Genomic DNA, 27,959 nt, shown 5'->3' with positions numbered 1-27,959 from the left:
GCAAAAATGGGTATGTTTGAAGGAATAGTGGTTCCAACAATGTTGTATGGTTGCGAGGCGTGGGCTATGGATAGAGTTGTGCGCAGGAGGATGGATGTGCTGGAAATGAGATGTTTGAGGACAATGTGTGGTGTGAGGTGGTTTGATCGAGTAAGTAACGTAAGGGTAAGAGAGATGTGTGGAAATAAAAAGAGCGTGGTTGAGAGAGCAGAAGAGGGTGTTTTGAAATGGTTTGGGCACATGGAGAGAATGAGTGAGGAAAGATTGACCAAGAGGATATATGTGTCGGAGGTGGAGGGAACGAGGAGAAGAGGGAGACCAAATTGGAGGTGGAAAGATGGAGTGAAAAAGATTTTGTGTGATCGGGGCCTGAACATGCAGGAGGGTGTAAGGAGGGCAAGGAATAGAGTGAATTGGAGCGATGTGGTATACAGGGGTTGACGTGCTGTCAGTGGAGTGAATCAAGGCATGTGAGGCGTCTGGGGTGGACCATGGAAAGCTGTGTAGGTATGTATACACGTGTGTGGACATGTGTATGTACATGTGTATGGGGGGGGGGGGGTTGGGCCATTTCTTTCGTCTGTTTCCTTGCGCTACCTCGCAGACGCGGGAGACAGCGACAAAGTATAAAAAAAAAAAAAAAAAAAAAAAAAAAAAAAAAAAAAGGTACCTGGTATCAATTCCCCTGCACATCTAAATAAATATCAACATTGTGTAATCATATAACACGTAACAGTGTCAAGCTAAAATGTCACAAAAAATCAAGTAAATACAGTACACAATTGTATTTATGAAAATACATAACAAAGTTAAGCAGAGTGCATCTTTAATCAAAGTTGAATCTCTATGTAATTTTTGGTGCCTATTGTAGCAAAGTGTTTATATAATATTTCTACATCACATTATCAAACAACTTGCATTTTTCAAGAAACATGAAAAAATCAATATATACACAATATTTTAATCTCCTAACAGGCACAACAGAACTAAGAATACAGCAACCTTACCTTTTCAATAAACACCAAGATATTATGCAGTCAGCCCTGTTTATCTAGACACAAACTCCTGAGGAAAACATCTGAACAACTGGAAAGTCCAGATAACTGAAAATGACTGGCAAGATATCTGGCAGCTACTTAAAAGTACATAAGATATTTCATAAACATACTTTATCTACATAATTTTGATTTGCTCAATGAAGATGTAACTTTGATCTGAGATCTTTATCACAAGGATTCTTGCTCCTTTCAGGAGCAATCGGAAAGATTTTCAAAATTCAAGAGATGAGATTAATTACTTAATTTTTCTCTCAAGTGTAGACCTTTCTATCAGAAAAACACCACTCAGAACATTATGGAGGCACCTGTGTGAAAACAAAATGTTAAGCTCACCTTCAAACTCATGCAGTCATAATGTACAAGTTTATTAAGTTTTCTGAATCAGCTGGCATATTAAAAGTTTTGATTTTCAAAATGTTACCCACAACATACTAGTGAATGGTTATAATCTTTTATAGCATTAGACTTTTACATTAATTGTCAATCTGGCTAGAGGTTTACTTTACTATTATTAAGAGAACATTTTTCTTGTCAGCACTAATTCTACTGCAGAAATTTTTACCTGGTAATGAAAATGTCATGCTACATGGAAAACTATCCAAATCAAATCCATGTTACAACACTTAATGGGAAATTATTTAAAAGATAATATGGTCATGACATGGAGTCTATGTTTCTAAATCCATACATTTGCGTGTGTCTGTTTGTTTGTGTACGTTTAAGAGAGTCTACACCACATTTCCATTACTGTAGTTGAATCTTAAAGAACTGTCTGGATAGAGTTTGAATTCGATGGTTTTCTTCCTAAAATGCTATTCAAACGTGGATAAACATATGACTCAGGTGGCTATGGTTAAAGTGCACACTGAAGAAGTCCATTTTCCATCAAGGATTTCCAATTACACAAAGAATGTAGATAAACAAATTCCAGATAAAAAAGGGATGACTGTATAGTATTTTAGGTGCTATATGATTACATATACAAAGAGCATTGGTACAATGCAAAACATGGCTCCTATGCAGGTATTTGTAGGTGTGTGTCCATACATCAAAAAATGTGCATTTCCAAAAGTGCCTTGAAAATTTTAATATATGATAATCAATTCATTTGTCAAACATGATACTGTGAAAGTTCATTTCAATGTATATCATATGCTTATCCAATTAATTCCATATACTGTAAATTTGTTGGGTTTTCAAAGTCACTTGTGTTTTGTAAGAACAATAACTGGAGCAAGTATCTGCTTATGCACAAAAATGTGTAAGCATGGACATAACCACTCAGGCACACTGACATAGAAGGTAACAATAGATGAAAGACTTCTCAAGCAATATTTGACTGGAAAAATTCAATATATTAAAGTTGATTTCCTAATTCATCGATAATCTAAAACTGCCACAGAGGTCTGAAACAAATAAGAAATTAAAACACTAAAGAATCAATCAAAAGAGAGCAGGAAGTGGCACTATTAACCTCACAAAGAAATAACAAGGTTCTTGTATTGGGGAACTTTAATTACAGGGAAATAAACTGGTAAGGGCACATGGAGGGTTGAATATGTTTGAGAGAACTTTCTCAATCATCATATCACAAAGTGTGGAAGTTGGAAAGTCTACAAGGCTTCAGCTTTTGAACTCTCACAAGCAAAAAACTGGAACTAGTACAACAGTAACTATGAAGGTCCACTTACAAAAAATTATTATGCAATACAAAAAATTCAATCTGTGATAAAGTTGATGTTGGGAATGGGGGGAAAAAGAGGAATTCAAAATACAGAAAGCAACACATATATCAAGGAAAAGATATCAGAAACAGAACAGTCAAGCATTCTTCAAAGGGGTATAAGAAAGCAAGAACTGAATTTACTTAAAATACATAGAGAAGATTCCCTATTGGAAAGTCAAAGGATCTACAAGGAGCTAAATTTAAAGTCTCAAGAGTATTTTAACAGAAACAGATTCACTACCCCATCATGACCAGACTGGGATGAAACATCAGTTTCAAGTAGCAGAGAATATCAGTGTCAATTAGCAGTATATAAAAATCACATGAAAGAGATAGAAACCAACAAAGCAAATGAAACCTATGAAATTTCCTCAAGTATCTATAGAGATGAAGGAAACTGCTAAAGCTATTTAGCCAATTACTAGAGATAGAATCAGTGATGAAATTGAAAAGGAATAATGGTAAATATAGTTTAACAGAAGGTGATGAACTTGCTTTAACAAAAAAAATCAGTATGGTGTACAAAATACTTCAAAACACCATCAGAATCCAACTAAATGCATCTTTGGAGGTTAACATTTAAAGAAAAGCAGACTTTATTAAAAGAATATCCAAAGAAGTTAATCTAAACAATTGTGAAACACTGAATTAAGGAAAAAATTGAAACACCAAACTACAACTACTCTCATTGAATATCTATGCAAATGAAACAAATAGTGAAAAGAACTTTAGCATATATATCTTACCTAACTTACTGCTAAAAGGTATATCAGAATCAGAGGGAATGTAGGGGTAACAAATAAATAACAAATAACTGTTAATATGAATTGTAAATACAAGGACAGGTGTTAGTTGCTATAATCCACAAGCTCAAGGTTACACTGCATGTGAAAAGTCACTTTGGCAAGGCTGTGTATCATTAGAAGTAAAGTCTTATCAAAAAGATTTTCACTCCAAAGGAGTCCATCATTTCATGGCTACTGAAATTGGCATAGCCTTGGAGCTGCAAGAACTCCTGGAGAGAACTCCTAGGTAACAATTGGACCCTTTCCTAGAAAAGGGTCCTGGAGCAATTATAAATAATGAATGAATACATACAAGGACAAGAAATATTCAAGCAAATTCGTCCAACTTAGGCTTGATCTAATTTAGAAAGCTTAATATCTTCATGGTCCTTGCATCTGGAAAAAGACAATATCATCCTGAAATCAGTACAGTGAAATCTTAAAGATGATACAAATAGTAAAAGGTTAATATTAAGTGTAAACAGAAAAGGTAAAAGATATTAGGTGCAAATAGAAATGGTAATCACATGAGCTACTTGTTCATAAAGAAAGAAGGATGAAAGGAACATGAAACTTAATTCTGAATTTACAAACAATCTTCATAATATAAGCATCTGGAGAGTATAAAATGAAACTGGGGAAAAAAATTTAAAGATATGATTTTCGAAAATAATTCTATAATAACAGAGTAGAACACAACTGGAACAAATACAAACAAATTAGACATTATATGTTACATAAATTCTTAGAACTTACAGAACACAACTAGTACTGCAATACAAAATGGTGCTCTGAAAGTGTTCATGCTCTCCTTCCAAACAAATTGAGTGAAAAACACACTGACGAATTATAAAATCTCCCTCCAACCTTGGTGAACAAGGGAATAATATGAGTGGCAGAAATTTATTGTCAGAGGATTATCAAAAATCTCTGAACTTCATCAGAAACAAAAAGATGAATGGAACATCTTTACCATTCAATACATCCCTATGGGGTGGTTAATCTTAAGAAGCCAAAATACCTTTTATCTGAGACTAATAATGTTGCATCTTGGGAAACCATTAAGTGTAAAGGTTTCTAAAACCATCTAAAAAAAAAATGCAAAAGTAAATTATAAATATCAGACTAAGTTAAACTTTGAGGTGCTTGAAAACTTCTCTTAAGTTCAAGAAGAGGGTAATGTCTACAAGCTTGCAAGATGCTGTGTCAATAAATACTGGTGATCAACGTCTTCACAATGGCAGTTCGAAAGGCAATCAATATCTGATATTTCATGAAATGCATCATTATCATTTTCAAGGTCTATGTACAATATCAAAGAGCTGTATGTCTCCTGCAGAAAAAGGAATGCTTACTAAAAAATATGAGGGGATGACAGACATCTCTACAGCTGAGTAAGATTTGGGCATGAGGCATCATGCCACTGCTTCTGTTCATGAAGAATGTAGAGAGTGGTCAGGAAGAAGGCGTGCAAGTAAGGATGTGAGCACCAATAATGAGGACTGAAGACCTGCAGCCTGCTGACCCTGCATCCACACAGAGCTGTACACCTCACGTAGTGCCAGTACCCTGAAAGACATTTAAATGCAGTCATTTAACACATTTTCACAAACTGAACACCTTAGAGTTATATCAAGTCCAGCTATTCTTTCTATTTTCTGTATTAATATCATGAAAAGCTATAGCTGCACAAATATAAGTCCCTTACTAGAATTTGAAGTCTCAGCTCAATATATTACAGGGACTGGAAAATCATAAACCTCTCTAGTTTCAGTTTTTTTTTTACATAAGATGTGTAATCATGATAAACTTCTATCTCATATGATCACTCATTAGCCATGTTTCATTTCTACATACAAAGGTTCATCATGTGTCCCAAGACTTGAAAAGAAGTGAACTCAATGAGAGAATAATTTCTCCCCCATTGCATTTACAGTCACACTTTTTACCATTTCTCTAATTGTGGCTAGGCAATATGAACCAAAATATAAGAGAGAGAGGGATAGTTTTAAACAGCTGTAACAACAGCTCCAAAAGTTTTCAGATGTTACACCATGTCCCATACCTGTATTCTGCAAACAAAGGTGTCTGTTACTCAGTTCTAGACTGGCCCTCAAAAATAAGAGAAAAAATATGGGCAGGCAAAGAGAAGCATGCAGGGTTTTCCACAACCAAAAGTTGGAAAAAAGCTGTTTGAGAGATGGGAGGCTCATTAATTTCATATTGCAGAGATTCTGTTAGCTCTTGCCAATATAAAATTTACCTAGCACCAAGCCCTTAGTCAGCAGCAGCAATAGGACCTTTATACTTAAATTACATGAAAGGTTTTCATGTGACAAGCTATTCAAGTAAGTCCTAAACAGAGACAAAGTGCAAAATTATCTTTAACACACTGTCCGATTTAGAAATATTCTAACAGCACACTTACTTGTTGGCAAGATCTGTACGTAGTGTGGGAGGTAAATTTCCAACACCAGGATTGACAACAGCCAAGCCCATGTTACTTCGGGGATTAGTACCCAATGATACTAGAGACCGTCCTAATCTGAAAAATAAAAAATATTAATAAAGAAAACTATATTAGTAACTGACTATCTTCCTTTTTCAGTGATACAGATTATTTCTTAGGCCATAAAATTCTCTGTACAAATTGTAACTACAGCTCTTTCCTCTTAAACCCCCTACTCAAAAAGATATGTATACGTGATGGTTACAACTTGATAAAAGCATACCATTTGAGCTGATTTTTCAAAATATCCTCAGAATACATTAAATTCCTGTTCACAAGTTCTTATCACCTACAATAAACCCAATGGGTGCATCAACTACTACATGAGACTAGAGTGCATCTGATGCACACTACACCTAAGACTTTCATATACATTTACAACTTTTTTCATACGTGTTCACTATTTTCCATGTTAGTGAGGTAGCACCAGGAGCACATGGAGAAATGGCTTCATTTGCTCGCATCCATTCTCTGTCTGTGTGATGCAATGAAACCACAACCTCCCTACCCACACAGAGGCCCCATAAACTTTCCATGATTTGTCAAGAGGCCACTCCATATGCCCTAGTTCAGTCCAGTCACAGCATGTCACCCTTTGTATGCCACATCACTCCAGTTCACTCCATCCCATGCATGACTTCAAGTAGTCTAGTTAATCTCAACTGCTATCCTATACTATATTCATCAATACAATTCCTGTGACTCATTCAGGATGACTTTTATACAATGAGATTTCATTTAACTCCATAAGAATTTACTACAAGTAAATCAATCTTATCTACCAGAGGTCCTCCCTAATCTTAAGTGTAAAGAGAAAATACAGCAACAACAAAACACACCATGGTTGTTTATGCTACTGCCTACCTGCAAGCAGTGAGAATCATGTCCATAGCTAGGTGAAGTTCTAGTATCACCAAAGTTGCCAAGGGCCAAGGGGAGGATGAAGTAGCTCGACCAACACCCGCTGATAGTCCCCTAGTCAAACTGGATTGGGAAGTTGCTGAAGATACATTGCTTCCACCTTCACGAACTGCACGACGCACATGACGCATCACACTCTAAATTAAAAAGTTTTCTTTTTTCTGAGAGATGCATAAAATATTTTTAAGGATACAGTCTTCAGCTTCCATTTGCTTATCATCACAGTAATGAGGTTTATGCAATTAAATGACAGCATTGAAAATAAACTCAGCTGGTCAGGCTGAATGTTTTACCTACATACACTCATAAAGATAAACAACAATTCTCTCTAGAGAGGATATAAATATTTCTACATGAAGGTTTAGCCTACAATATACTAGCATTTACTCACAGTGAAAACTTCTGTAGAGAGATGATCCAGAGGAAGAGCATCTGGATCTGCCAGAAGTTGGTAGAGTGCTGAACCAGGAGATGATGAGGGCAGGTCTGCTACATCAGACGGTGACTGACCCCTTGCCATACGGGTTACCCAAGTTTCACAACGACCTAATTCCACCAAAGCTGCTCCTAAACCACACCCAGGAACACGCACTAGATGAGTGTCAACCAAAGCACCCACAGATGAATGCACATAATCCTGAAACACAACAAATTCAAAGATGCATTGCTGCCTGAAAGTTTTTGAAATAAAAGACAAACATGTAATGGAGCAGTGATTCAGGAATCTGAAGAGGTATCCACAAAGTGCATCTTATTTATGCACTAAAAGGATAACTGACCATAATAAAAGGACTCATGAACCTCTTGCTGCTGAACAATAATGTGAGTTTAAGATGGGAAGTGGGTGTGTAGGTCAGATTTTTGCCATTAGACAACTCGCTACCTACTTTGGGAAGTTGTGACTCTATATAGTGATCAAAGAAGACTTGTGAATGCTGATAAGAGCTTTTGGAATGGAAGTAGTCAATGTCTGAGAGTAAGAATTTGGTTAGATAAACCATTTGATATAAATGTGGGAGTCCATCAAGGTTGTTTGATATTACTGCAGTTATCTTACGGATGGGGAATTGTGTAAAGTGACAGCAAGGTGGAGTGACTGTGATGAGATACTGAACTACAGAGAAACAGAATGGAAGAAGTTATTATATTCATATGATACCGTGCTATTAGCTAAATCAGAGGAAGAGTTGGATACAATACATGTTCAATGATGCACACAGGAGGATGATAATGAAATTGGGAGGTCAGCTTTAAAATCAGTTTGCATAGTGAAAAACAGGAAGGTGTGGATAAAAGAATACTTGAGATCATAGTTTGGTAAGGAAAGTAATGAAAAAATTGAAGTTGAAAACAGACTCATGCATGTAAGAAAAACAAAAGTACACCAAAAGCTCTGGTGAATGGGAAAAATTTATGCAAAGAATGTGCAAAAAGCATGCTTATGGAAATACTCTCATATATCTGATTTATGGCTGTGAAACCAAAGTGTACACAAGTTGGGATAAGTAAAAAAAAATAAAAAAGCAATGATTTATATTTTATGTAGTATAGTTAGAAGTAAGAGGTCAAACAGAATAAGAATGAAGATGTAAGACCATTATGAGATGTGAAGACATCATTACAAAGGAACATGGATGAATGTCTTTCAGAATGATGCAGTTATATAGAATGTTTGATCACAAGCTAGTCGAAAAGATATCCAGCAGCACAGCATACAATATAAACAAGATAGGTAACCGAAGAATAGGTGAAGAGACAGTAAGATAACTGGTTAAGGCCAGAGCTATTACGAAAGAGATATTAAACAAATAATTAGGGACTGGATGCTATGGAAGCATTTTGTGTATGGAGTTGGTATGAATGGAGACACTGGTCTGTCTTACATGATGAATAATCTTACTGTGTTAAGTGATGAGGTAAGATGGATTTCATAAGTGTAAAAGTCCATGTTTCACTTTAACACAATGGGCATGGATTGAGAATAGGTGTTACTGATGTGGGGCTATACATACCTGATCTACCCCACTAATTTGGGAATGGGGTGAAGATAATAAATTTTCATAAAAATGCCCTACTGGATACACAAACCAAGCAGCAAACTGCAGAAACATAACATGTTTGATAACTAACCCAGTGAGTGTTGTGATTCCATGATAGTCCAGCTGCCACCAGTATAGGTGGCCAAGCGAACACTAGTGGTGTGAGAGCAGCACTACTGGACCAGTGAGCAACTACCACTCCATTTGCCCCACCATCCACACCACCAACCACACCACTGTAAACGTTGCTCACCCCAGCCTCTGGCCATCTGCAACAGTACATGCATCCATGAATACAGCAAAACGAATAACAGAAAATCCACTGATCTGTCTACTTCAAATAAGCTATCATCCTCATTAAAGGCAGGGTTGGTCATATACAATGATATCTACATGATTAAGTCATAACACATTCTTATGCAGCAAACAGTGCAATAATACACAACCAATAAAGAATTTCACATGCTCGTTTCGTTAATTGTAAAATAAAGCAATTGCTATTCACTTGAACTAAAAAGCATTAATTTGTCAATTTCTGCCTTGAAATGTGTTACTACACTTTTATCGGGAAAAGTCCAAAAAAAAAGGAAGAATGAATGCAGCATTCATGGATTTACAAAGGCACATGACAATATTAGTATAAAAGCCCCCCAGCAGTCCAGACTGCCATGAAGTGCATGAAAGACTTTTAAATGCTCTTCAGAGCATTTATGGTTAAAAAAATGCATGTGTATGCCTTGTTACAAGTGAGTGGTTTGAAATAATTGTGAGAATACATCAAGATTGTTTGATGTTACCATTTTGTTTAATGGTTTTAAGGTGAGGCATTACAGTACATGAGATGAGAGCCAGGTTGAAGGATAATAGTACACTGGTAAACCATTGGGAAACAGATTGGAAGTTCCCAGGGTTGTTTGTAGATGAAGCTATGCTGTTAGTGGAACCAGAGGAGCTGGAAAGACTAACAGACCACCTTGTTAATGTATGTATATGGATGATGCTGAAAAGGAATGCAAATAAAAGTGAGACTAGTTTTTGTTAGGAATATGTCATAGCATGGTGAACAAGAAGTTGCGAATAAGTCTAGGAGCAGAGAGTGACATTCAAAAGGATGTTAATGGGAGAGATGATGCACATAGTAGAGTCTTTACAAAAAAAAATTATTGGAGGTGTAGTAAAAGCTCTGAAGAACAGAAAAAGTTTAAGTGCAGGGTAAGAGAGAACGTTGTATTGAAGGAGTAAGAGCAGTGGAGATAGATAACTAGCCTAGACTAGCTGGAACTAAGATAGATAAAGAATGATGATAAAGAATCCACAGTGCAAAAAGAACAGTAGAATGGTGCACAGATGAAAGAATTTGAAGTTGATATGATATGATCATGCAGGCAGATGTGAGGCATGCACTGGATAGAATGAATTGGAACAATACAGTATATATGGGGCAACATGAATGAGTCAGGGAAAACAATCAAAAGGTCTGTAAGGCCTAGTTGTGGTTGAGGAGGATCTGATTATGACAGCTAGAAAATGTATGTGATGCTATTCTTCATATGTTCCTGGTACTACCTTGCTAACCCAGGAAACAGTGAACAAGTATAAAACAAATTATCACTTAAAATGTGTGGCAGATAATAGGCTAATGAAGAAGTTATATAGTAGTACAAATAAAAGTACAAAGTGAAGATGAAGACCATACAAGAGGTGGGCATATGTTGTGAAAAAATCCATTAGGGCCAGGAAATTTCAGATGAGAATGCTAGGGGAACAATTTGGAAATGGATGCAGTGGAAGCATTTCGTTCATGAATATGGTAGAAATTAACACATCCTTCTCACTTGATAAATCAACCAAGAGTGTATAGTGGAAAAGAAAGCACTTGTACAGCTATGGAAGTTTATGTTTCACTTTCATATAGTGGGAAGGATATAAGGAAGAGTATGTGATCTGAGAGGCTGGATGTACTTGATTCGCTTCATGGATATTGAGTGGAGTTGATGACTGTAGAACAGAAGTTAAACAGGTAAAATACACTGCTGTACTACAGAGGTCATTACACGGAAGACAAGGATAGTTAAATATATATGCTTTGATTTTCACGTTTGAGAAAGGTTCATCCAAATTTGAAAGGAAAGACATAAAGTATCATGACAAATCTGAGGACTGCAACTCTAAATTTTCTAAGATGAAATTGAATTTTTGAAATACCATCTTCAGATAAACATAGCAAGAGGCAAGAACAATAAATAGAAATAGAGCAAAAGCAGCTAAAAAAAATTTTTTTAGAATGCAGAAGGCTGTGTGAGCTAAATCAAGATCCTACATAACCAAGCCATGATAAATTCAGAGAAGAAATTATCTGGAAGGAAGAGTCTAAAAAAGGAGACCAAAAAATAGATTACCTAACAAAAAGCAAATATGATGACACATGCCAACATTTTGGGCAGATGTAAATGTGTATTAAAAAAAAAAAGGAATTCCAAAAAGCTGGAAAGGATGCTGTTAACAGTGAAGGTGCTGTAAGTTCATTCACCATGAATACAGCAAAAATTAAAAGTGATGCAAGCAAATGCTGCAGATACCAAATGTAAACAACAACAGTTCATGTAAAGACTGTGGGCAGGATATGCATTAGTTTTATATTAATGAAAACTTAAGCTCAAGTAATTCATTAACATTGTTATACATCACAAGACAGAGTAAAGTGAGTCTTATAACTGCACAACTAACCCACTCAAACTACTCCAAGCTGCAGTACCAGGACACACTGCCAAAGGTCTCCCAGTCTCCAACGCAAGTTGAACACCTCGAGAAAAGTCATAATCAGCCTGCAAAAATTACAACCGCAATGTATGATTTGCAAAAAACACACAATTAATGTTTAAGACATGAGAGAAGTGAGCATATAGAAAGAAATGAGTTATGCAACTAAAGAATCACTGTTAATGAAGCTGATAAGCAAACAAAAAGATGTGTTAAAAATATAAAAAAAGGAAGAAGATTGTCAACAATATCTATGATTATGATGATGGTAGATATAGTCATAGGGAGGACTGGATGCAAAACATACAGAAACTAAGAGCAGATAGTGAAATAATGACATTAAAATCCATTCATTAAGAATAATTAAACATAGTACAGAGTTCTAAATAAAAAAAAAGCTTAATATTACACTTCAGTACCTTTTGGTGTTGAAAATAGAGGGAACCATAAATTACTCACCTGAAAACCATACTCAACCAAGATAGTTGTTGGTGGAAGACATGCAAGCTGCTGACTCTTGTTATGGAAAACGTTGGCACAAACCAAAAGCACCGCTGATTTTGCCAGTCCCAACTGTGCCCATGGACTCAAGGGGTTAGTATTCCTAGAGGAAGCATTGCCTCCAGTACTAGCATCTGCAAGCACTGCTGTCAGTCTTGGACCTATATGAACATACCTGTAACATTTGTATATTCAACATCATATTGTGGTTGATTCAGGTGTAATGTCCCTTGTGCTACAGAGACTAAGCATGAAGTACTTCATGTATTTGTCTAATAATCATTTCTGCAGTTGATTCTCTTTTCAGAACAAACTATCCAGTGAAGAATCTTGTCCATATACCTGATTCAGTGTTATTCTACATTTCAACTATATCTATATTAATAAATTCCTGTAGCCTTTCAAGCATACATTTTTCCCATTCTATTCCACCACCTTACCCCATTCTCAAACTTTATTTATTAAAAGCAATCACTGTCCAGTGTCTACATTATCTACCTACCTATCAGATGTGGTTTATGTAGGACAAGGTGAAAGACAGTAAGAGTCATGAAAATGGTATGGTGAAAAGGAAGGAAGTGATGAAAACCTTGCTTGATAAGATGTTTGCAAAAGGTGCAGGAGAGGATAGGATTGCAGTTAAGTTTTTCATGACAAAGGGTGACAGTGTTGCTGATTCCTTTGCCATACTATTCAACATTTGTAGGACAAAAGGTAGGGTGCCTGAGGACTGGCAAAATGCATGTATAATGCCCTTATATAAAAGCATGGGGACAAAATGAATGCTCAAATTAGAGAAGTAAAAGCCTGCTGAATAAGCCTGGGAACTTGTTTGGGAGAGCAGTGAAAGAGGATGGTGACATGCAAAGAACATCAGACTATGGAAAAGCAGTATAGCTTCAGGAGAGGTAGAGCACATGAGGACCAGGCATTTGCTTTGAAGACTTTACAAGAGAAGCTCTTAGAAAGAAAATCAACTATGTGGCATTATTTGGTCAGAAGAAAAAATATGAAAAGGTTTGTAGAGAGGCCTTGAGGAAGGTGCTAGATACTCATGGTTAAATGGAAGATTACTTGTAGTCAGGAGTTTTTACAAGGAGGACAAGGAATATTTGTAAGGAGAAATGGAAGTGGGTGAGTAGTTCTTAGTTACGATGGATCTGCAACAGGGTATGTGACATCCCCCTGATTGTTTAAAGTTCATGTACAGGGTAGTAAGAAAAGTTAATGTAAGAGTCATATTGCAAGAGGGATATCCAAGGTATGCTAGGGATTGCGGAGCATGGAAAGCAAATCAGTTGCTGTTTGCAGATGACATGGCTCTAGAAGCAAACTCCAGATAGGAAATCCAGAAGCTAGTGACAAATTCTGAATAAGCCTGAGAGGAGTAAGCTGAGAGTGCATATGAACAAAAGTGAAGTAACTAGGCACAGCAGAGAGATGACACAAGTACATTTCAACAGTAGGACACAAGGGATGTGGAGAGGTTTAGGTAGGTGAAAGTGGACATGGATGAAGAGAGTCATAGGGCAGAAGAGCAGAGGGTTAAGGTTCTATATGCATTGAGGCATTGAGGAATGTGTGAAGGTAGTGTTACTATCTGTGAGGGCAAAGATGGGCATGTCTGATAGTGTAGTAGCCCCAACAATATTGTGTGGGTGCAAGTCTTGGGCCCTGGAAGTAAAATAACTGAGGAGGGTGGACATATTGGAAATGAGGAAAATGTGCATAATACGGAGGATTGATCATGTAATGAATGATATGGCAAGAAAGATGCAAGGTAATAAATGGAGTATAACTGAAAGACTAGAACTAAAATCCAGGGTATGATTAAATGGCTTGGTTATATGGAGAAAGTGAGCACGAACATAAAACTGACTACAATGATATACAAGTCAGAAGTGGAAGGAATAAGGGATTGGGCAGAAGATCGAGGAGATAGAAAGATGGAGTGAAAAAGGCTGTAAGCTATCAGGGTCAGAACATTAAGGAGGGCAACAGGTGTGCATGGGATAGAGTGAACTGTGTAGAAAGAAAGGTCATTATCTATTGGGGCAAATATGAGATACATTCATCCCATGAGTTCTGTACAGATGTGAATCTTAGCACTAAAGAGAGGAAATGGGAAAAAATGTGGGATACATGAATTGCTAGAGGATGATAAGAGGCATAAAGCAGGTTGATTATGAGAAAAGGACTGTCAGAAGGTATGGTAGTAAGCACAGTCTGATGAAAGGTGCTAATCAAATCATGCTGCAATACTTCAAAACTATACAGAAGATATATGAACAGGGTGCAAAGAGGATCAATGTGTCAAAAGTTGAGGGAGCACTGAGGAAGGGGAGACCAAGTAGGAGATAGAAGGATGGAGTAAAGAAGACTTTGAAATATTAGGGTCTGAACATTCAGGAGGGTGAGAGGCAAGCATCAAATAAGAGAGAACTGAAATAGTGTGGTTTACAGGGGGTGAACCACAGTATTCATTGCAGTAAAAATACATCACAAAAAGTCTGGTGAGGCTTGGTGGTTTAAGTGTCTTAAATGTGCCAGTTACAGGTTCAGTGTGTGTAAATGAGGCTGTTGTTTATCTGCTCCTTATCGTAACTTGCAAAGGCAGGAAAAGCAAATGCATTAAAAGAAAATATCTATCTATCTATCTATCTATCTATCTATCTATATATATATATATATATATATATATATATATATATATATATATATATATATATATATATTACTCGTATATACATACATGTACACAAATCTTATTTCCTGTAAAGAGCAGAAAGGATGAATTACCTTGCCGAAGGGAAATGGGTAAGAGTTGCACTGATAGTTGCAGTCACTGCATTTAGTTGGGTGATAGGAACTGTTCCTTCAATATCAAAAGCTGGAATTAAGGTTATTCCCCGATCATCACAGTACCGGTCCAATGACACAACTTCACTGTTAAGCAAAAAGAATTCTAAAATACAAAAATATCCTATTAACAGCAGGTGCATCATAGGATGAATGTGTAAATGTATATGAAATAACAAAATTTTTCATACATGCTTGCCATTTCCCGCATGCGCGAGGCAGCATCAACAACAGATAACAGAGCCTCAGAGGGAAAATTCCTCACTTGGCTCCTTGCCTTATTACTTCTTTTTGAAATTAACTGAGGAAGGGAGGATTTCCAGCCACTCAATCCCAACCCTCTCAGTCACATTCTACGTCATGTAAGGAATATGTGGGCAGTATCCTTTCTCCCCTAACCCCAGGGATAAGGAAATAAGTAATATGTAATCTATTCATCTATCTAAATATCATCCATACACCATTCCCAATTCAGTGGAGTGTATCAGGTGCACAGAGCCTCTGCAACATCACTCACACATATCCCTAATCCCTGCCTAGTGTTTCATATGAAACATGGACCTCCTTACCTATAAGAATAAAGCTTAATTTTTTACCATAAATACTAACTTTCATTGTACACACTAAGTCCATTTGTCAAGTGAGACCAACATCCCATTCACACTAACTTCTTACAAAGTGATTCCATTGCATCCAATCCCAAATCATTCCTCTAGCATCTTCATCTGATATGTCCCTAACTCCAATCAATTCTCTCACAACATCTATCAATTTCTTCGTGATCTAACTCTCCCCATTGTACATTCCATTAATTCTGCTGTGTACCTACTTAACAGATCTATCATTTATCATATGCTCTACACAACCATACTATACCAAAAGACTTTCATCCACACACCTGTACAGACTTCTTTACATAACCTTTCCACATCTTATTTCTTCATTTGATCTATCATACATAACCTTTCCACATATTTCTTCATATTATCTATCATCATAATTCCAATGTAATACATATCCATTTATACTGCTCTCATCTTTGACCTGTCTGAATCTATAAAGGGTACACTTGTGTATTACATGCATACAACTGCAGTGGGATAACTGCACACTTCTTGCACACCATATACTCAAATTTCTCCCATTCACCAGAACTTTCAGTCTACCCTCAGTTTTTCACACAGGCATGACTCTACTTATACCTTCAGCTTTCCCACTAGTGACCAGTGGTTACAAGTCAACTCCTGTTTTAATTGTTCCAGATGACAAAATCATTTATTCATTTAAGATGCCAGAGACTGTTATGGTCCCTGATCTTTGGAGTTTAATTTTTAACTTATGGGTACCTAAAGTATCATGAGAAACAGCATAAAGGAACATTGCCAAAGTTCTTTAACAAGTAAAAAAAAACATATGACATATGATGCTCTATGTAAACAGAAAACTTCAGTTTCTTCAAAGAACAAAAAACTTAAATTACATCAATGACACTAGCTGCTAACTGCTTACGCATTTATCAATAAATACTTATTGTATCACCTACCTGGGAGAGTAGGGTAGACTACAGGCAGCTGGTGACACACGCAACATTAAGTGTAACTGATTCATCTTCAGAGCAAGCAATGAATCAACAATCTGGCAGACACGTTCCTAAGAAAGAAGAATGTACTCAATAACTAATACTATGACCACTTGCTTGCCTTGTTTTCCACTTCATGTTCACCAATGGAAGTTCATTTCATTCTAGTTACCCTTTTAAGTTTCCATGTATTTACAAGTTTCCCTTACTTTCCTTACTAATTCCCACATAAACTTATGAGTGAAAGAGATTGTTCTTTATAACTGCTCTTTGTCAATAAATACTGCATCTTCTTTGCTTGGAACATGCTGTTATGACAATATACTCAAACTGAAAGAATGAAAACATATACAAAAATGTTACAAGTACAGACTCTTACCAGTGTGGGAACCCGAGCATGTGGTGAAACATCCAACAAGACACCCCGATGAGGCAGTGATGGTTGATCTGTGATAACTAGGGGAGGAACTACTTTAGCAGCTCCTTCATTGCTTGAGGCACATACACGAAGAAGTTGGACTAGTGTAACTAAAGCACTATGAAGGCTGTCTATTGACCCACACATCATTGTTACCTGAAAATTTCCACCAGTCAAAAGAGTTTAACTCTAGCAGAAAGTATTTTCCGATCCCTGGCCTATATAAATGTCATTATCCCAGTATTCAAGGTTAGCCATCCTGAAAATAGAAAAGAATGATACAAAGAGAACTTTCATAATCAATATGATCCAAAGTTATGTGTACTATGAATGTAGGTAATTACTTTGTTGTCCTGAATGGTGAGTGTATACTGGTGTGGATGGGTTGTAAGGGCAGCATCCACTATGCAGGTGAAGGTCTGGGAGGTTGGAGGGTCCCGAGCTCCCACTACTGCTCCTAAACTCACGTGACAACCAACCTCTTCAAGCCAACATTTATGGATATCCCAAACATCTACAATCCTGGAACACACAACTTGAAATCTACTACCTTTTCTTTGTTTCTGTTATTAAGTAAAGTAAGAAAGAAGATGCAAACGACATTAATAGTAAATAAGTAATTCCCTGCTGAATGAGCCGCTAATGAAGCAACTTTTCTTAACAAAAAAATCAATCAATCTGAGGGGTTGCCCAAAATGTCTGTACATATTTTCAAAAGATATCTCAAGATATTAGAAATAACAGATGGACAATATAAGTCTACTACACCTTGGATTATAAGTTGGATTATAGGAAATACATACTAGGGTAAAAGTAAAACTTACTTATGGACAGGGACTGTTCCAGAAACAACAGCCAAAGTAGCATGAGAAGGTGGGGACCAGCCTGAACCATTAAGTTCAGTAATGCGGCGAGGCTGAGGCCAAAGCAAGTGTAATGAAGAGTGAGTCACAAGAGGACGGGGAGGTGCAGTCAGCTGTGCTGATGCCAATCGCTCACAAACCTTCAGTACAGACAAACAATGAGCCTTCAATCATTTCCATCATATCCCAGCTTAATAAGAATGAAGGTGAACAATTTTCTGTGTTTTCTCTTATTACTGGTCATCCTAAATCCCTTCTCAAAAATATGAAGTGGACTAATATGAGAGAATACTAAATAACAAAATCATAATAATAAAACATTTGAAAAGAAATATATAGTTAGTCTTCTACTACTCTGTGAATAACAATTTTAAAAGCTAACAGTCTAAAAGCACAGTCAACTAGAATTCTCTCTTATCAAGGGAAAACAATAGCTTATACTGCCATAATTCTCCAACATATTGGTTTGTGTGCAATCTCACTTCTTTGAACTTGTGTTGCCTGATATTCAAGAACTTTTCATTTTCTAGGTAAACAGAATTCATTCACAATCAATTGATGGGGACCGAGAAACCATGTAAATCTCAGTTCAGCAAATATTGGCTATGTGGGTTTAACTATAAATTCAAATCCAAAGAGAACTAAAATTACGACACTAGTCTTATGAGTCAAGATTTCATACATCCCTTTCGCATGCTATATGAGATACCATCTAGGTTCATTGCCTTCTATGGGTTCAAAAAAACTCATGTGATGGTTGTGAAGATATTTATCATATACAAACAAAAGATTTTGCCTCCTTTCATTCAGTCTCACATAATCACACAAGCACATGAAAACACATCCACAGTAAAATCCTTTCTATATACTGTACATAGTGAATTTTTCTAATTTTAAGTGTATGGACCATACTAATCTAAAAAGTTATGTCAGTTTCTCTGTATTCCAAAAAATTACCTGTTCCATCCGGGGACTAAGTTCCAAAGATGATGAAGACTGTAATGGAGAACGAGGCTGTGGAGAGCCTATGGAGGGTTTTCTTGTGGATATGCCGTCTCCACCACCAGCTTCCACACCTGTCATCACACTGTCAGCACCCATGCTTGCTAAGGACTCCAAAGATCCAGATGTTCCTCGAGACAATCCAAGTTCTGCAGGTAAAGAAAAATTCTTGTACTAACTGTTCTAATTTGAGAATTTTGAAAGCAAAAACTTTAAACTTTTTACCTGTATGGCAAGTAAGAATTATATCAAAAACAATTATAAGAATTCCACCAATATCATTCTACATGACAGTACATGAACATGCTCATAAAATCTTCCCAAACAACTAAGACTTCCTATTGAAAGTACAACTAGGCTGTATTAATTCGTTTCACTTAAATGAAGACGAGAATAACACTTGTTATCTTAACTGAGGCAGCTAAGAAAGAGAAAGCAATAGGAAATGCAATGCATCGAAATGTTAAAAAATTTACTTGTAGTAATTCTGTTGAATGCTGATTCTTTACACCACATCCAACACAGCAAGACTGTTGCATATAATAATGATGAAACTCATATCTAAAATGATCAAACAATTTTATACTTATAAAGAAGCCCCCATTCTCAATTACACTAGGCACTCCTTGCCTCCTAATCAAGCCCTTAAGTGCCTGTTCACCAACTCTTATGTGTATGTGGTATATTAGCATCACTTCTCAAACTAAAAGGAATGAACATGAACATTCACCAATTTCTGAACCCCATGCTTTAAAGATATCGGAAATGATTCACATAATAATAGACTGGCTGGGATACATAAAACAAAAGAAGTGCAGATGTAATGTCAGAGAGTAATAAACCTGTATAGCCCTCTAAAGAAAAATGTTTCAGAAGAATTTTTGCACTTCAGCTATGTTAACATTACTTGTATTCTTACATAGTTTTTGTCTTACCTCTGTTACTCAGAGAATGTCGTTCTAATAATGGTGAAACACTCCCATTAGTGATCCCATTGACATGACTTGTCCTATTTACTACTGCATATTGTTCCATAAGGTCTTGTAGATGAGGCTTCCGTGATGCCATTTCTAAAGCTGTTTTCCCTTGTGCCGTCTAAAAGTTAGAGAAAATAATCAAAATTTGAAAAGGCAATTAGTGCATAATACCCTTAACTCAGCAATAATCAATCAGTAGATCACTCTCAAAGAATCATATCTGAGTTTTCCCTTTTCTGTACTACTTAATATCTAGTGTTATATCCAATACAAATACCTCAGTAGCTGTAGCCAAGAAAATCTGTTTTAAGACGGAAACATCTTTTCACATGTAAAATACTTGCAAACCAAAGAGATTGCACCTTAACACTTACCTTACAGAAGTTGGCATAAAACCCATAAAACAGGAATTCACACTATCCAGCAAAATCCTCACCTCTTCCTTAACCATCAAACACCATAAAACAACCACCTGTGAGCTAATGTGATTAAGACAGCCATCTAATGGCCCATTCTAAAAATAACAAATTATTCCACGTCCTTTAGATTCATTTAACCCCTAAGCATGCCCAATCTATGGGAAAACAGACTGGTCAACATTCACACAGAAAACAGAATCCAAGACCCAAAACCTCATCAAAGATAGCCTCCCTTCCTCATACCATGCCAACACACTTCATCATTATTACTAGCTGAGCCAGCTGGAAGCACAGACCACAGGGGTACAGAAAGCAACATATCCTAGACCTCCTCACACAAGTTGCAGGCCTAATAAAAGAAAGACCTGAAGTTCTGTAAGTCTATACTACCTTTCATAAGACAGGTGTTATGCCACTAGTCTCCACACATTTCCTTTTTAAGTAATAATATAAAAGATTCCTACATCTTACAAATTACATCAGACTATTCAAAATAAGTCAAACAAAAATAAGATTAACAAGTACCCCTTGTAGCACTGGATATGTGGATTAGCGTCATGCTCCAAGAGTAATCTTACAATGGCTTCATCGCCTCGAGCCACGGCATCATGGAGGGGGGTTGCCCCATCACTATTGGCTGCATTCACATCTGCCCCACGAGCTGTATAAAAATGATACTGATCAAAACTTCCACTTCTACAGTAATATAGCAACATCAATCTTATTTTCACTGTAATTCACACATTCTAAATGGTCATTTCTTTAAGCTTTTTATGGCTACTCCACCTGGATAGCCTACTTATATCAAAGTTACCACTAAAAACATCAATACAGTGTTGAATATTTCAACAAGTGCATAAAGAAAGTTCAGAATTCAGCTGCACTATAACTAACAACAAAACACAAGAAACACTCTTCTACAATTAACATCATGAGCATATACCTTCACACACTACTCATTCATACACTCAGCTTGTTAGTACTACAATAAAATTATGTCTTCAAAACTAGCACAAGCAATGTGCAATTCAATAACTGTGCCTGCTAAGCTAAATCACTGGGTGAGGCTTGCATCCCATTCACTTCCACCCTCAAAAAAATTCCTCCATCACATATAATCAACAATCATTCTGGCATCATCACTTGATATACCCCTAACCCTTGACAGCTCACTCACCAAATCTGTTCATTTATTTCAAGATCATACATTCAACCCTTTAAAGTCAGTCACCATATCTGTCCAATTCTTTCTTCCTGCACCTACAAGTGCACAACTAAACCCTTCCTTGCCATTGTCCTATCAACAAAACAATCTACATTTTTTATTCCACTCCAACAGGCTTTCATCCATCTGCTCTTGTAGTGATCCTTTCAAATCATACAGCTTTTACATAACTTCATTCCTCACCCACTCCATTATCTCATTCCTTCCACACTACAAATGTCAGTGCTTATACACAAGCCCTTTCCATTCACCAACATTTACAAAGTTTTCATCTTGCATTGCTCCAATTTAACTCTGCTGACATTTTGAAATCCTTTTTTACCATTATTTTCAGATTTCTTTTCAAACATTTCATTCTTCTTATACAAGCTCCTTCAAACACAAGAACTTTACCTACAACTATTATATCAATGTCATCCTTTTCTCCTACTCATGTAAATCTCATCCAATTCTAGTAACCATCACTCTTGTTCTGTATACCCCTATTTTATAATAATAATACCATCTTAAAGATTCTAGTTTTCCTACCAGATACGTTTCCTTAACCTTAATTCTATTATGCTGTTCCTCTCTTTATGAAGTGTCCATGCAGCTCCATTCACAAAACATATGGATACCATGAGATTGTGACCACCAGATATGAAATAAAAACAAAAGTAATGAGTATACGCTATGATTAAGCAATGAGAACATCACATACACTGAACCTATTGGAAAAAGGAGATTCCTGGTATGTGTGGACTCATAATGGTATTGTACAATAGGAGGCTTCAGACATGAGTAAATAATATTATCAGTTACATGTTCTCATCATCACTGATGACATATATCATGAGTCACATGCATAATCAGTCAGATCACATGAGTTAACACTCCTAATAATGACAAAAGTGTTCATGTATGTTCTATCCATCACATGAAAAAAAAATACGGTCCTCATCATTCCAAAAGAAACTATATAAGTAACAAATGAGTGCAGATTTTCATTAGTGTACCTTTATAATTTCACCTAAAGCACTCATGTGGTCTACAAATTATATATTGGTAGCATACTCCAACCCAGATCCAGACATTCATATCCTTTGGTATTTTCAATCACCCCTAAAACTAACAGGATTTTCACTGAGTCCAAAATTACTTCTACAACTACAAAACACTGACCCATCCACTTAACAAAAAGTCTGAGTAATTCTTTGTCATGAATCACTGCTGAGTAATAAACAAAATACTGAGGCCCTGTAATATCTTTTAGTTACCTATCAGACAGGTAAGTGTATCAGGATCAGCAAAGGAAGAAGCCCAGTGCAGAGGAGTATTGCGGCTCAGTGGGTTGTCATGGGAGTTGATACTAAGCCCAGCCGCAACAAGCTGACATACACGGCCAACACTAAAACAAAAACATATGCAGTTGGCAAAAATCTTACATTGCAAAACTCTTACATACTATTATCCATATTTTGAAACCTAATACTCTAGTGTGAATCACAACTCTTGAAGTGTCACATTCTGAGATGGAAGGAGTAAAAAATTTGCTTTATAACATTTTGTAACTTCCATAATTTGACTTTATCACACCAAGCATGGGTAAAGGATATATGAGAAAGATTGTGAATGAATAATAATAGACAAAATACAATATCATTCACCAATCAATACTAAAACTAGCATATTCTATCAACTTACAACTAAACACTGTATACAAAAAAAGTACAATACTGAATTACTAAAACGCTCTTCAAACATGAGGGACTGGTTTCTGTTTGACAAGAAAATGCATTCCCATCAAGGGCCTAAAAGTCTATCCAAAGGGATGCCTGAACAACTCTATTCAGAAAAAAGGAAACAACTCCTTCATAAGTAAACATCACATTCAAACAAAGACACCAGGCCTGTAGAAAGTGGTGGGTAGGGGGAACAGGATAAAAAAGCCACACTTGGATAGGCCTGCTTTCCTTGAGAAAACCAATTTTGAATTACAGACACAAGTATCAGTACAGTAATTACACATATATGAGCACTGGGAATACTACAATTCTCATATTTCTTGGATTGGCAGCTAATTAATCATTACATTTTACAATTACAAATGTACACTTTACCTCATAAAAAATGTAAATCTTGTTAATACAAGCTCATGACACCATCTAAGATAAGTACAAGTGGGGACCCTAAGGTACACTATTTGGACAAACATAGTTTAGCAATTTTTTTCTCATTTGTGAAACTGGTATCACAGTGATAAAATTTGCAAAGCAAAATGGTGTTTGAAAGGGGTTCCATGTATATCACTCTTTTGTACAGAGAAAATGTGCACTGAAAACAGAAAATGATGACCATATGAAGAATTGCTGTAAAAAGTCTTTCATGAATATATATAGTCTCAACCAATCAATGCAACATATCTGTGACAGGTACTTCATAGTTTTGATGACATGAAAAAATTTATCATGAATGTTATCACTATTATACAGTCCTATAACCCCTTTTATGAGGTTACCGAAGCTTCAAGGTTGCACTCCATGCCAAATCAAGGAAATGATGGAGCAAGAAGTTCCTTAATGAGACTGTTCTCCTCAAATCTACTGATGATAACATAGCTTCATCAATAGTGACTTTTCGCTCTCAGTGTAACCACTTGTAGGCAAAGTCCAGTAACATCTACTACAAATATGAAAGGCCAATGAAAAAGATACAAACAAAATGAACTCTCTTTACTCTGACTGTGCAGTAGCACGAAGCAACTCCTCTGTGAAGATGGCAGTAATGGCTTGTGAAGGAGCCAACTGAAGAGGAGTGTTCCCATCACTGTCTTGCACTCCAGGATCAGCATCTGCAGCTAATAATGCCCGCACAATGTCACCTCGACCAAGCTGGAAACCCAGAAAACAAAAAAGAAATAAATCACAGAGAGTGCTCAAAAAGCCCCATATTGAAAGTAACATGTCTAACTCCAGGTGGAAAATGAAGAAGGATATTGTCACATCTTTTAAGGATTCAGGCAAGCAAGACAGTGACAGATTTTATATGATACATCCATAGTTAACCTTGTTCCAAAATAAGTAAAAAAGAAATTTCCCAATCAAGGAGGTATATGCTAACCTGAGCTTGACAAAATCATGGCCTTTTCTTATTCATACCATAAATAAAGCAAATCTGTGATCACCCACCTCAAGGATTAAATTCACCTCAAACTTGGATATCGGAAACCCATAAGTACATTTCCACCAGATATGAGCGTCTGTTAAACATCTGAAAACTGTATAGCTACTGATATGATATGATCAACTTCTAGAGATCCTACCTCATTCAACCACCTAAGTTCTACAACTCTGGGTATTGATAATGTCTGCATGGTTAACAACAAAGGAAATATCAGAAGCTGCTGACACACAAGAACACTTTTTAGTGGCCTTCGTTTATTAAGTTACAATCGAATACCAGATAGGACCATGGACAACAACAATGCTGATAATGTATCACAAAGATAGAAAACAAACAAGACAGTAAAATGCAAAACAAAAACCAGATTTACTATACAGATCATTACCTTAGTTGCCATGTGAAGAAAGGTGCCATCATCTGTGGCCAGGGAATTTATCAACTGCTTTCTTTCATCTGCTCCACCACCATAACTTGCTGAAAAAAAAAAACTATTTCAGAATTAAAATAATTTAACCTTAATAAACCCATTTTTCTACTGCATACGTATCATTAAAAAGAACAGAAAAACAAATCCCTTACTCTATTACTGAATTCATCTCATCTGCGAGACTTGGAGGATTAAACAATGCATTAATGTGGATTTATCACCTCTCCCAAAACCAATGCAAAACAGAATAATCTACACTTTCCCCCAGTATCATAATAGATTTTCCACAGCAGGTTCCAAAATCAAAACATAAATCAATATATAAACACTTACAAGTCTCACAGGCATCCAACAATTTTCTGAAGATATCTGTGCGACCAGCTTTCAACGCTTCTTTAAGACTATCTACAGCATCTGCTAGTCCTGGTGGCACTCGATCCTCACCCATACTTAATAGCAGCACCACCCTGTGAAGGATAAGGTACACTGTACATGGACAGCTTACTCATATTTCTCTGATACACCTTAATGGCAGCAAAGTTAGTCTTACCATATTCTTGTGTTATACTTGTATCAGTTTCTCCTAACAAGTAATGTACTACTGACAGTTACAATTTAAAAGACCTCATCAAACCAACAATTAGGACAAGTGAGCTAATATGAACTATGTCAAAGATGCATAACATAAAATTTCATTTATCTATGATGAACTATACAGAACAGAAAAGCTATATTACTCAAAATCAATTTACCTTGATTTACAAGGCATCCTAACAATAATTTCTCTGGATAAATCTTCAATTGGTGACACCAGTTCTGGTGTGAACAAACAAACGGACCTATATATACATAAAGTTAAGTTACATGTTAAATATATTCATAATTCAACATTCACTTCTTATACCAAAAGCAAATTGTAAAGATTCATCAAATAAAAAAAACTGTTGATTCAATAAATGAACCTACACTGCAGTTTGCACTGACACAGCTGACTCTAGGGTCCCAAACCTTGGGAAGCTCTATATAACTACATGAATGATCTTTTACCATTATATCTTGTATGCTGCCAAAAATTCTACAAGATTCTTCTCAACACATGATGTTTGGGATGTTCTGACAAAAATTAGTGCCCATTATGTAGTTTGGTATAGTTTTACTTTAGGGTAAAGGTAGTACAGAAAAATAACTTTAAGAGGTTACAATTTCTACCCACTAAGCAGATACGTTCCTTTATCTGTATTACTATATACCTTAGCCATATTCTTGATGAATGTAAAGTGCAATAAGAAACAAAATAGACTTTTCCTCTAAAGTTTTGGACTTTTTCTGAGGTAAGAACTTATTTTCTTATCTCACTTATTCTTCTCATAATCTAAAACACTATATGTTACTATTTCACATAGCCTTACAGCACATCACGATGATTTGCTAATGTTATACCCAGTCTGAAAGTGGCCACTCCTACCATACTAGGAAGGTCACAGAACTACTAGTGCCCACACGCCTCCTCCCATAAAAATACCTTTGGTTCACTATCACTTGGCAGGATAAATGAGTGTGACCGAGCCGGAGTATGTATTTCCAGTTTTCATTCAAGAACCCTGAGAACTACACATCACACACGTCTGGTAGCACCCAGTCCTCACACGTCACCTGCACCAGCCAGCCACAGGACTTCCTCCACTTGTCAGTACCCTAAAGTAAATCATATTCGTTTTTGCCACCTCCCAGAGGCCTTTTTTATTATCATTATCATATTCTTATCATGCCTGGATTCCTGGTAGGTTTCTTGAAAGGGTATGTGGCTTTTTATTTAATAATAATTTACTTGGCATCAAGCGACGTGTAAACATAATGTATCCGGATAATGTTATCATATGCATGAGAAATAATCTTAAGATTATATCATCATATTCTCTTTAACCTCATGAATCTGTTCCTATTATGAAAATATCTAAAAGCCTTACATATCATTTAGGCATCCTGGTATACTGTGAATCAGGAATTATTCGTGTATGTACAGATAAAAGCCGAACGTAACGAAATCGAACAAATATAAAACTAAAGGCGAATTTGACAATTCTAAGTTACGCTGAAGAATTGTATAAGAACAACTTTTATAAAACGATGATATTGCTATGTACATGAAAAAAATAAGTTATTTATTTTTCCACTGAAGCAACTTTCATTCACACTATACTGCAAAAAATACTTGCGACGTCGACATTGTGCTTGATCACTTACACGATAGTAACTACACTCAATATGTATTATGTATACTGCCTAAAATTATGGTTTTAATATGCGTACCGTGATAAGACACATGAAAGTGACCATATTACCATATACTTCAGAGGACCCCAGCGCAGAAAATTTTATCTATGCCACAAGCATCTGTAAACAAGAATTATTTTCCTATCCAGGGCTAGATATACCGAGAGAGAGAGAGAGAGAGAGAGAGAGAGAGAGAGAGAGAGAGAGAGAGAGAGAGAGAGAGAGAGAGAGAGAGAGAGAGAGAGACTTAGAATTATCCTGAACGTCTGAAGAAGGCTTTGAAGTTTTTTTAGTGGGTGGTCTTGAAATAATTAACCTAGTTGATTGGTTAGTTATTTGGGCTTTAGGTCTGTTAACTCCCAGGGTGGCCGTGGCGGTCAAAATATACTTATAACCAGCATTTTTCTTAAAACACAGTATTCAGGTGTTAAGGATAATTCTATGGCCACATACAC

General features: G+C 36.3%; 1 protein-coding gene across 1 annotated transcript; it reads right to left on the bottom strand.

Annotated features, from left to right (window-relative positions):
- Positions 1–668: 668 nt before the first annotated feature.
- LOC139754074 (uncharacterized) lies at positions 669–27,031 on the bottom strand. Its single transcript, XM_071671119.1, has 21 exons — positions 26,753–27,031; positions 25,564–25,699; positions 25,189–25,277; positions 24,357–24,511; positions 22,898–23,028; positions 20,942–21,077; position 20,671; positions 19,956–20,115; positions 18,976–19,169; positions 17,980–18,158; positions 17,500–17,677; positions 17,117–17,311; positions 16,702–16,808; positions 15,099–15,245; positions 12,258–12,474; positions 11,766–11,863; positions 9,130–9,307; positions 7,391–7,636; positions 6,943–7,136; positions 5,998–6,114; positions 669–5,138 (listed from the first exon to the last, which is right to left on the bottom strand). The coding sequence occupies exons 2-21, from the start codon at positions 25,676–25,678 to the stop codon at positions 5,003–5,005; spliced, it is 2,973 nt and encodes a 990-aa protein (XP_071527220.1). The 5' UTR covers positions 25,679–25,699; positions 26,753–27,031; the 3' UTR covers positions 669–5,002.
- Between the last annotated feature and the right edge of the window lie 928 nt (positions 27,032–27,959).

Source organism: Panulirus ornatus, chromosome 16, assembly GCF_036320965.1.
Source record: "Panulirus ornatus isolate Po-2019 chromosome 16, ASM3632096v1, whole genome shotgun sequence".
In the NCBI taxonomy this organism is placed as follows: domain Eukaryota; kingdom Metazoa; phylum Arthropoda; class Malacostraca; order Decapoda; family Palinuridae; genus Panulirus; species Panulirus ornatus.
This window is presented reverse-complemented; position numbering and strand designations above follow the sequence as displayed.